Genomic DNA, 12,003 nt, shown 5'->3' on the forward strand with positions numbered 1-12,003 from the left:
AACCTGAATTTCCTCCTTCACCCGGTCACATACCCTTGGCTACAATCTCCTGATTTCCAGTAAGCCTCAGCCCTCTTACTGTGAAACCATGCTGGGTGTTTCCCCTTTGGGTTTGTTATTCTCCTAATCCAAAGCCGAGTCATCCTTGGCGGTGAGGGGTGGAGATTGGGGGTGGAAGGTAAGGGATGGGGGACTTGCGAAGAGGGTGGAAGAAAGTCACTGAAACTCTGACATGCTTTGTTCAGCATCTACTGTTTTATTTTCTTTTATTCTATTCCATAAGGGCCCAACTCAGGCCACTAACAGTGTAAAGATTTCCCAACTTCTATACAGGGAGGATTTACATAATTCAGGAATTTTTTTTAATTGTTGAGAAAACATCTGATATTTACAGCTTATTAGACTATAAGACACTGTCGGAATGAATCTTCTGTTGTACTTTTTATATTCTGCTGAGTGGTTGGTTCATGAAGTCACTCCAAACACATGCCCAAAACTTGACTGGTAGGGCTTAGTAATCAAGATAGTAAAGGAAAATGTCTGCTCATTTCCTCTGCCCATTTTTTGATCAGGTTGTTGACTTTTTTGTTGTTGAATTGTATGAGTTCTTTATTTATTTTGGAAATTAACCCCTTGTCAGATGTATGATTTGCAAATATTTTCTCCCAGTTGGTGGGTTGTATTTTCATTTTGTTGATGGTTTCCTTTGCCATGCAGAAGCTTTTTAGTCTTATGTAGGATATGAACAGACTTTTTTTTCCAAGGAAGATATACAGATAGCCCACAGGCACATGAAAAGATGTTCAACAACACTAATTATTAGGGAAATGGAAATCAAAACTACAATGAGATAGGACTTCACACCTCTTAGAATAGCTATAATTAACAAGACAAGAAATAACAAATGTTGGAGAGGATGTGGAGAAAAAGGAACCCTCATACACTGCTGGTGGGAATGCAAAATGGTGCAGCCACTATGGAAAGCAGTATGGAGATTTCCCCAAAAATTAAAAATAGAAATACCACAGGATCCAGCTATTCCACTACTGGATATTTATCCAAAGAACACGAAATCACTAATTCAAAAAGATAAATGCATCCCTATGTTTATTGCAGTATTATTCACAATAGCCAAGACTTGGAAGCAACTCAAGTGCCCGTCAAGTGGGGAATGGACAAAGAAGATGTGATATATATACACAATGGAATACTACTCAGCCATAAAAAAGGACAAAATCCCACCATTTGCAACAAGGTGGACGGACCTTGAGGGTATTATGCTAAGTGAAATAAGTCAGACAGAGAAGGGCAAACGCTGTATTATTTAACTCATATGTGGAAGATAAACAAACACATGGATAAAGAGAACAGATTAGTGGTTACCAGAGGGGAAGGGGGTGGGGGGAGGGTGAAAGGGGTAAAGGGGCACATACTATGGTGACAGATAAAAGCTAGACTATTGGTGGTGAATACAATGCAGGCTACACAAAAGCTGAAACATAATAAGGTACACCCGAAATTTACACCGTGTTCTAAGCCAACATGACCTCAATAAAATAATTAAAAAAAAAAAAGTATGAACTTTGGGTTCTAATCCTGACTCTTTCACTTATTAACTGTGTTACCAGGGCAAACTTCTTCACCTCAGTGAGCTCGTTAACTGTCGCCTGGAGTCAACGATAGGGACCCTAGGGGTGAAATAAAGATAAATGCGTGTAAACCCTGCAGCGCAGTCCCTGGTGGCACATCGTAGGTGTTCAGTAACCGCTATCATCAGGCCGCCCTTGACCTGGCTCCGGCCTGCCAGAGGTCCCAAGGTCAGTTCACTGGGAAAGAAAGGTCACTCTGGGCAGCGGTTAGAGGGGCACCGGCCCCACATCTTACCAGCGCCCAAGACCCACCTTCCGAAGGACCTCAGCAGCCCGCGGGGCGCGCCAAGGCCGCTCAGGGAAACAACAGCCTTTCCCCTGGAGACGTTGCCAGCCCCGTGGCTGCCCAAACACGGCCCGGAGGGGAGGGGCGGGGACGCACCCGGGCGCCGACCCAGCCCCGCCCCCTCCTCCAGGACCTGCCCCCGGGCTCCGTGGGGCGGTGCTGCTGCGGGGCGGGGCCGCGGACCGTACCATCTCACCCGGGGGACGGGGGGGGGGGGGGGAAGGCGGCCTTCCCTTTGGCGACACGCCCCGAAGCACGGCAGGTGAGCGTCGCGGGTCCCGCGACCCACTGGAGAAGGTGGCCGGCCGGATCCCCTCTTCTCGCGTCCCCTGAGCCCAGGGCCCCGCGCCCCCCGGGGTGGTAGCGGCGAGCTCAGGGGGCGGAGCCGCGGGGCTGGTGGTGCCCTTGAAGAGCGGCCGGGACGCGCGTCCGCCGCGGGCCGTGTGTGCGGTGCGATCTCCGAGGTGCTTTGCCATCTGGACGGTCACCATGTTGTGCCGGGCGGCGTGCAGGTGAGGCGCCGGGGACGCGGTCACGGCCCCAAGGACGAAGGGGCGCGGGCGGCGGGCGGCGGGCCGGGGCCGGCTTCGCGGCCGCAGCTGCCTCCATCGTCCCCGCACTCCTTCCCCGCTCAGCCTCTCCGGGGCTGGGGGCGCGGGGACGCGGCGGGCGGCCCGGCCTGCCGGCAGGTGTCCGCTGAGCGCGTCCAGGTGCGGCGGGGGCGCAGGGCGGCCGCGTTGATTGAATGCTTCAAAGAACGTGAAGGAGCCAACGATCCGGAAAGGTCCGCTGCGCTGGTTCTTCCGCAGCCTCGTCTGCGTAGACAGGTGCGCGCGGTCGAATCGGTCTGTGCACGCTCTCTCTTCCAGCACGAGCAGGAAGCTGGTGCCAGCTCTGGGGTCTCTGGGGTCCCGGCAGAAGCACAGCCTCCCCGACTTGCAGTATGATTATGGCGCTCTGGAGCCCTACATCAACGCCCAGATCATGCAGCTGCACCACAGCAAGCACCACGCGGCCTATGTGAACAACCTGAACGTCACCGAGGAGAAGTACCAGGAGGCGCTGGCCAAGGGTAGGTGCCCGGCTGCCTGGCTTTGAGAACCTGGCTAAACTGGGAGTCATGACAGCGGGGCGTGTCCCCTTAAGGGAATGCCTCGCTAGTCAATAGAACCACTTCACCTGTTCTTGTTGACTTATGGGCCCAAACTTGCAATGAAAATATCCAATTTGTGGGAAACTGAAACGAGCTTGTATTTACTTAGAATTCAATATTATAATACAATGTGGAGTTACTTTTTTTTTTTAACAGCATAGTTGACAAAAGCAGTAGCTGTGGACATTGTGTGTTTTGTGTCCGGGGGTGTGTATGGGAATATTATAATGGGAATATTTCCCTATTGTGATAGGGAATTCTATGATTTTGTATAGAATGTCTCTATACAAAATAGTATTACACTTTTCAACTATTAGTTAATCAGTAGTTTGCACGAGGAAAATAATTAACAGTCGTGTTTCCAACTGCATGTATGGCTTAATAAGCTACACAGGTAAAAAAAATGTATTTGAAAAATACTTTGGAGTGGCAGTCCTGTGAAATTTGTTGTGTAAATTTCAAGACAGTGACATCTTGTTGACTGGGGGCATCTAGTGGAAAAGTGTAGTATTTCAGCCCGATTGTTTATGAGGTAATTGGCTCAACAAAAAGAAGTGGAAGTTACAACATTCTGGAAGATTTGCTTGTGCAATCAGTTCCCTCAAATACGGGAAAAGTTTTGATGATTTAGGAAATAAATCCAGGAAGCCTGTGGTAATGAGAGGCTGGGGAATAGGCCCGTTGTGAAAGTGTTTCCTACGTGACGTCTGGCACCCGTGAATCTGTCTGTCAATATTTTAAAGACAGCTTAATGTTAGTCTGCTTCTTGCGCAATCAAAGCTGCACTTGTTTAGTGAAAACCACTGGAAAAAAAGCTTTACATGATATTATACCATATTGCCTGTAAATTAGTAAGTCCCTGCATAGGTTTCTTTTATTTAAAAAATTATATTTTAAAAATTATTGAAGAGTTAAGTTTTTGTGTTTGAGAATTTGGGAGAAAAGAGGAATGTAAGTAAAATAACATTAATCTCATCACAAGTGAGTAACATCAAACAAAAATATTTAACTTTTATTGCATTTAACAGAGGAAAAAAACAGGTGAAACCAAAGAAAATGTTGAACTTCAGGAAAGTTCTTCAAAGCAGATATTAAGCCCCCAAATTTCTATTAAAATTTAAAAATGATTAAGTGAACTTGGAGATCATTAAACTGTTTCTCAGTAAGCATATTTCTTTCCCATTCGAAAAATTTGTTACTGTTGATTTATTAAAAAGCAATATAAAACCTACATTTATTTTTAGGGTGACTCTTCAGGAAAAATTAATAAAGGGAACACTGATCTGTAAGAAAATTATTTTGTAAACAACAAAAAGTTGGCATCAGAAAAAAACTCTCAAAGATTGTCTGTGTGGGGCTGGCCCGATGGCGTAGTGGTTAAATTCGCGTGCTCCACTTTGGCGGCCCGGGTTTCTCTGGTTTGGATCCTGGGTGCAGTCCTAGCACCGCTCCTCAAGCCATGCTATGGCAGCGTCCCACACAGAAGAACTAGAAGGACGTACAACTAGGATATACAACTATGTACTGGGGCTTTGGGGAGGGAAAAAAAACAGAAAAAAGAGGAAGATTGGCAACAGATGTTAGCTTAGGGCCAATTTTCCTCACCCATAAAAAAAAAAAACCCTAAGAAACAAAAAAAAAAGATTATCTGTGTATTCAGATATCACTAGGTTCTCTCCTTCTTTCTGAATTGCTAAACAACTGGAGGTTTGGCCTGGTAGCTTCAGAAAGCGAGATTTCTTACATATGAACATAAGTAGCGAACTTTTTCTATCTTTAAGCTCCCTAAGAGCAGAGTTCTCAGTGGTTCTTTGTGTTCTTTACTTTGCCTCTTGTATCTTGTGAATAATAAGCACTCAGTGTTTATTGAACAAGAGATTTCCCATTTTTCCTAAGAGTTCGGTTAATTTGTAGCTTCTTGAAAGCATAGAAAAAATTTTTCTTTCCCTGCTTGTTTAGCAAGGTAGAAAAAAATTCTTCAAACATAACTTTTTTTTTGAATATAGGTACCAGGGAATTAATTTTTTTCCCTTAGAAACTACGTTCAATGTATTCAATTATCTAGTCAATCAACAGACATTTATTGAGTGCCTGTTACATATGAGGCAATATATTGGGCCCTGGGGATACAGCATGCACAGAAGTCCTTGTCATCCCTGGAACTTTCATTCCAGTGGGGAGACAGATGAACAAGTAAATATGTAGTATGCCGGGGGTTGTAAGTCCTATCGAGAACAACAAAGTAGGGGAAGTGGTCTGGAGGGGCTGGCGGGGAATTTCCTATTTTATATTGTGGTTAGAGGAGGCCTCACTGATGAGGTTGATGTTTCAGTAGAGACTGGAAGGAGAAGTGGGGGAATGAAGCGTGAGGCTGTCTCCAGGAAGAGCATTCCAGCACAGGCAACAGGAGTCAGTGGGAGCCCTAAGCTGGGAGCACGTGGAGCTTCTCATGTCAGTGCGGGGAGGCCGTTGTGGCTGGAGCTGGGCCAGCGAGGACGTGCGGAGGGTCAGCTGACGTGCATTGCAAGGACTTGGGGTTCATGCTGAGAGAGAAGAGCAGCCTTTGCAGGGTTTGACTAGAGGAGGGCCGTGATCACCTTGGCGTCTAGAGGAGCCCTCTGGCCACTGTGTTGAGAAGAGACTGTAGGGGACAGACATGGAAGCAGGAGACCCGTGAGAGGCGGAGGCTCGAATGCAGGTGGGGATGCTGCTGGTGTGGACCAGAGGGAGGAGGTAGGGCTGGGATCCTGGATGCGTTTTACAGGTAGAGCTGGCTTTGCTGGTGGATAGGATATGGAGGGTGAGAGGAAAGAAGTAAAGAATGACCAAGTTATCAAAAATGTCTTGAGCAAACAGTTGGCACTTACAGAGATGGGGAAGGCCATAGGAAGAGTAAGTTTCAGGGTGAACATCGGGAGTTCCATTCTGACTATGTTCAGTTTCTTGCTAAGGTAGCATTGAAATATTCCTAGTGAATATCTAGTGAAAACTAGAAATGAGAATTGAAAATTTTCCATATAGTCTGTGGATGGAACCCTACATTTTAGCATTGCACTGTTTCCTAGCTTTGTTCTTTCTATTATTTCATTGGCTAAAATCTTTTCTATCCAAGAAAGCTCTTGAGTTCTTTGAAGCTCAGGAGTGAATTTTCTACCAGCTTTGCCCCCTGGGCTGGGCCTCTCACTGGTGGTTGAGCACATTCTGAATTGAACTAAAAACCCATGGGACAAATAGTTTTGGGAAGGTGTTTTTTTGTAGAAGCTTTAAGTTGTGGAATTTTAGGATCAATAGGATGTTACCGATAAGCTGATCCAATTATCTGACACTTTACAAAGAAAAAAGTAGTGTATAAAATGGTTGAAAAAGTAAGAATTTAGAAAAATGTGTTTGCATTTTAATATTTCAGGGGACGTGACAGCTCAGATTGCTCTGCAGCCTGCACTCAAGTTCAATGGTGGAGGCCATATCAATCATACCATTTTCTGGACAAACCTGAGCCCCAATGGCGGGGGAGAGCCCAAAGGTTGGTATATATTGGTGCAAGCTTGGCGGCATTTTGGGCACCATAGGAACGAATGTTGATTTTCTTAAGTTGCCTTAATTCTCCCTGAGGTCTCATAATGGCGTATTTTTCGTAACAAGGAGTCCAGCAAAATTCTAACTTTTAAAGGGATATACGTAAGAATGGATAATACATTCAGGGAGTTATAACATCAGATTTTATACTCACATACACATAATATCATGTACGGTGTCTCTTTTTGGTTGAATTGTACTGTACGTTAGCGAAAGCCTGGGGAACTCAGGGTTCAGGAAGGACGAGCTTTCCCTTACTAGCTCTGGGACCTAAGGTGAGGTCCTTAACCGTTCTGTGTCTTACCTTCTTCATCTTTGTGCTCCTGGGTAATAATAGGGCTGTTTTGAGAATGAAATGTTATTATATGTGAGGTGCTCGGAATAATGCCATTTGCCATTATTTTACTACTATTATTTTACTGTTTCCTAACTGATAAGAAGTCAGTAGTCCCAGAAAATTAGGTTTTCCAGGACAAGTGCAGGTGATGAGGGGGTGCAGAGCCGATGGGCTTGCTCACTGTCCTTGTTTACTTGACTTCCTGTGTGGCGTGTGGTGGCCCAGGCGGCTTTAATTATCCTCCTCAGCCCGGGAAGATATGGGGCTTAAATATAGCTCCCCTCTCTTGTCTCTGGGCTTCTGGCGGGTATATTACGTTTCTGTGTTTTGTTTTTTGTTTGTTTTTAATCATGTTAGAGAAGGCATCTTATGCACTGAAATAAGCGGTTTCATTTGGAGGATAAAAAGATGAATGGGGGAGTCAGTGTGGGAAACTGGACATTTTATTTTTTCTGAGTTAGGTCTTCAGACCAAGGCTTAATAGTTTTGAGGTTTTGTGAGTTACCGGAATCTCACATACCCCCACGTTCAGCCCGCAGGTTTTGGTACTCTCTGCCGTTTTATGTTATCTGTCTCACTTTATTCCATTATTTCTGCCTTTAATAGAGGATTACCTTAAGCCGGTAGAATCAGAGAAGTAATATTTTTGGCCTAGTTGATGTGCTCGATCTAGAATTGTATTCTATATTGCTACAGAATAAAAGGGCTCATCTGTTACAGTGTCCCCTTAGTTTAGTAATAGAAGAGAAATCGCTCTTTTAAAAATGATATAATTGAGGTAGGAAAGATGTAGGCTGCCTTCGAGAAAAATCAAATAACAGCCATAACATTTTACTCCCAAATTGAGACAGAAGAGATAAGGTAGAAGTCAAAGTAAATTCTCTATTGAGGGAAAAAGAAAGCTAAAATATTATTTCTTTCTTGATAGCCCAGTGAGTGAAGAAATCCCTGTGGCACGCTTCAGTGACAAACGTGTGAATTAAAACTGTGAGACCTTATGACACGACGTAACACGGTGTTACGTAGTCTCGCTGGGTTATGCTGTGTCTTCTATATGACGTTATCTAGTTGTATTTTGGGCCGTATGACAAGCATATTTAAATATGTAATAACATATTCTATTGTAATAATTGTAATCTATTTATTTGTGGGTTTTTTTGTTTTTTTTTTTTTTTTAAATAGGGGAATTGCTGGACGCCATCAAACGTGACTTTGGTTCCTTCGACAAATTTAAAGAGAAGTTGACCGCTGTATCGGCTGGTGTCCAAGGCTCGGGTTGGGGTTGGCTTGGTTTCAATAAGGACCAGGGACGCCTCCAGATTGTTGCCTGTCCTAACCAGGATCCCCTGCAGGGAACAACAGGTGAGATTTGAACATTGTCACATGTTCATTTGGGAGAGATGTTCACTAGAAAGCATTTAACTTGAGGGACTGGCCTGGTGGCGCAGTGGTTAAGTTCTCAAGTTCCGCTTTGGTGGCCCACGGTTCATTGGTTTGGATTCCGGGTGCGGACACGGCACTGCTCAGCAAGCCATGCTGTGGTAGGCATCCCACATATAAAGTAGAGGAAGATGGGCATGGATGTTAGCTCAGGGCCAGTGTTCCTCAGCCAAAAAAAAAAGAGGAGCATTGACAGCAGATGTTAGCTCAGGGCTAACCTTCCTTAAAAAAAAAAAAGAAAGCATTTAACTTGAAATAAGAAAAACTAGCGGCATTTAAACCTATCTTGAGTATGTACTAATTTGAGCAAATCTTAACAGACGATGCTCAAGTCTTGTGCAAGCAGAAAATGCTTTAAAAGTCCTTGATATTTTGAAGTGTAAATCTTATCCAAAATAAGCACGTGTAATTTTACAGACACATTAACCAAAAAATGTTTTAAACATAAACTCTGCTTTATCTGACAGAGTTCCTACCGGCTTACATAATTATGCGCACTAAAATTAGATAAACGAGAGGGAGGAAAAGACGTGTGAACCGAGGCTGACTTCAGCCCCGAGTCTCTTGTCCCCTCTGCTGGGCGCTCGTCATCAGTCTGGAACTAGAGTTCCAGACGGCTGCTTTTCTGGGGGTTTTGGTATATGAAAATGCTTGGCTTAGAAGCTCCAGCCTGGGCTCACCAAATCCTTCTTGATGTGGAGCCAGATTGCATTAGAAGCTCTTTAGGAAGCAGAGTCCTAAGTCATCCAGAGGTTAGCTTCAACTTTGGTCTTTCATGTCACGAGCCCACGGTGACGCCTTGACATCAAACCACAGCAGTTCTCAGCCACTTTTTCTCCCCCTACACACGTCAGGAGACTGGGTTATGAGACCCACTTCCCTGGATGTGCTCAGATTTTGCCAGAATCTAAACAGCTCTTTTGGGAAAGTGAGATGCCACAGAATTTGTAAAAGCCACGAAAGATTTGTGAGCCCTGCCTGCTGTAGAGTCACGTGTGGCCGTGAAGGTGCCTGCCTGGAAAGGCTGTGATTTCTAGGTGAATCCCAGCTACCCCTCCTTCCCTCCCACTTGAAGAAAGCCCCTTGGAATGAAAATAAGTAAAAGTCATGGCAATTTCTTTATGGGAAAAAACTTTGATAAATTTCATTACCTTAATTATTAATACTAAGTTATTAGTGGCATACCTCACAACTGATCAAGCTGTACTGGTTGAGAATTGTTTTCTTAGAGAAGAGCTATGATTTAGTTTGAGACTTTTTCTAAATGAGTGTGTTTTTAAAATTTTATTTATTTGTTAAATTTTGTTTATTTTTTTTGGTGAGGAAGATTGGCTCTGACCTAACATCTGTTGCCAATTTTCCTCCTTTTGCTTGAGGAAGATTGTCCCTGAGCTAACATCTGTGCCAGTCTTCCTCTATTTTGTATGTGGGATGCCACCGCTGCATGGCTTGATGAGTAGTGTGTAGGTACACACCCAGGATCTGAACCCATGCACTCCGGGCTGCCAAAATGGAGTGTGCAAAATTAACTGCTATGCCACTGGGCTGGCCCTAAATGAATGTTTTAAAGATACAGCTAAGTCTTCATTTATACTGTTTAATTTCTGGAAGCAGTGTATCTTTTTCTTTAGTCCTATTTAGTTTTCTTTGTTAATTTATCCTTTCTGCTAGTGTCTCATTAAATGCGTTCTATTCTTTAAGACTAACGTTAGCCTTGGGGAGCAGAGCAGGTTTCTCATAAACACCTCTGGATGCTCAGGTCCTGGGAGGTCCTCAACAGCCCCCACAAACATAACATACCTTGTAAGACCCCCACTGAGGACCACTGAGAATTGTCTGTTGGGTGCATCTGTTGGTGTCTTAAGAACATCTATTCAAATACTGTAGTTAATTGATTTTCCCAAGTCTACTTTAATTATTTTTACTATTCATCACATTTTCTTCCAAAGAGTAAAGTTTAAAATCTTTTTATAGGAATACTTAGTCTTAGGCCGTTTTCCTATTTATATAAGAAACTGAAAATGGATGCGAATGTTGTAAAGGATAATTTTGTATGCATAGGATGAAGTTTAAATTGAGAAGCTGCAGTGTTTTAGATGGAAATTCATAGTGTTTTGCTTTTTTTTCCCATTCTTTCCAATAGGTCTTATTCCCCTGCTGGGGATTGACGTGTGGGAGCACGCTTATTACCTTCAGTATAAAAATGTCAGGCCTGATTATCTGAAAGCCATTTGGAATGTGATCAACTGGGAGAATGTATCTGAGAGATACATGGCTTGCAAAAAGTAAAGCATTATCGTTACACCGAGTGCATTAAGCAATTTCCAACTATTTTTGTAGTAGCTCGAAGTACCACAGTATACCAGTAAGCTGCTCTAGGATAGCATTTCTGAATGTGGCTTATTCAGATATTTGATAAACGTAATGCTATGAATAATTTCCTGTTTTACAATTTTGTTATTGGGCAACTGTTTGAAAATATTAAATGCTTTGTATGATTCGGTCTTTTCACTGAACGTTTCCTTCAGAGAGCTAGAATGGCTAGGAGGGTTAAATTGTCATCATAAAACCATCAAAAGTATCCCATTCCTATGCTGTTAGGGGTCTGTGGAAGCCTTTCTCATCCCATTCTGTTGTAGGAAATCTAGTCTTTTGCCCCAGTTGTTTAAGAACAAAATATTAAATTTATTTCCCAAGGGGAATAGTTTTCTATTGAAAATTGCTCTTTTTGTAAGTAATCCTCCATGTAGTTTTGCTTCTGGCGGTGTCACCCAATGGTCTTTAATTGTTTATGGTCACATGTAACACTGGGTAATCACCATTTTGTCTTTTTAAAAAATATTACTTGATTGCTAATTGAGAATTGCTTTATAATGAGAAAGAAATAGTCGTGCATCTGAATTTTTGGCTAGGGAGAAACACAAAGACTTGATGTGAAATGTTGTCCTCAAACCTAGAAATGTGTATTGTCTAACTTCTCAAAATGGACAAATTAGGGCCAAGCTGATAAAGTCCATGAAGGGAGGAGGTCACAGATGGTTCTGGCCGGGCGCTTGGTCAGGTGCTGCCTTCGTGGGTAGAGACAAGTGGTTTCCAGATGAGGTCAGCCGCGTGCCTCCCTCAGAATGGAGGGAGGTGCCTCCCTCATTTATTTCTAAACACTTGTTTTTGAGTTATTGTATCCCATTTGATGTTTTGCTTTTCTTTTAAAAAATGTACAGTCCCAACAGAAGCTTTGTATTGAGTTTTTTCAATAAAGGGAAAACCATACCCTCAATACAGTGACTCAGCATGTCAGGTTGTGTTCCTGTTTCTTTTTTGCGGGTGAAGCTGTTTACAGGTCACAGGTTCTTTCTGTATTTGGCTTAACATGGTCGTGCATTTCCCATATTTCATCGTCTTCCTCTTTGTCTTGAATGACTGCGTACTATTTTGTCAATTGGACATTTCCTAATTTACCTTACAACTCTATTACCAAATATCTCATTTGTTTCTAATGGTTATTTACTACAATAATGCTGTGGTGAGCAATCCAGATGGGTTTGCCCTTCTATTGGAATAT

At 43.3% G+C, this 12,003-nt stretch overlaps 1 protein-coding gene across 1 annotated transcript; it reads left to right on the forward strand.

Moving 5' to 3' along the window:
* Positions 1-2,085: 2,085 nt before the first annotated feature.
* Positions 2,086-11,726, forward strand: SOD2 (superoxide dismutase 2). Its single transcript, XM_014858346.3, has 5 exons — positions 2,086-2,447; positions 2,805-3,007; positions 6,495-6,611; positions 8,184-8,363; positions 10,585-11,726. Exons 1-5 carry the CDS (start codon positions 2,425-2,427, stop codon positions 10,728-10,730), a joined length of 669 nt encoding a protein of 222 aa, XP_014713832.1. The 5' UTR covers positions 2,086-2,424; the 3' UTR covers positions 10,731-11,726.
* Positions 11,727-12,003: the final 277 nt, after the last annotated feature.

Source organism: Equus asinus, chromosome 1 (assembly GCF_041296235.1).
Source record: "Equus asinus isolate D_3611 breed Donkey chromosome 1, EquAss-T2T_v2, whole genome shotgun sequence".
Taxonomy (NCBI): domain Eukaryota; kingdom Metazoa; phylum Chordata; class Mammalia; order Perissodactyla; family Equidae; genus Equus; species Equus asinus.

What these genes read in the sequence shown, in the direction of transcription:
- SOD2 (XM_014858346.3), top strand. Translation starts at nt 2,425, where the DNA reads ATGTTGTGCCGGGCGGCGTGCAG. An exon ending in CCAGGAGGCGCTGGCCAAGG is followed by an intron (nt 3,008 to 6,494) that starts GTAGGTGCCCGG and finishes TTAATATTTCAG; the next exon opens with GGGACGTGACAGCTCAGATT. An exon ending in TCCCCTGCAGGGAACAACAG is followed by an intron (nt 8,364 to 10,584) that starts GTGAGATTTGAA and finishes TCTTTCCAATAG; the next exon opens with GTCTTATTCCCCTGCTGGGG.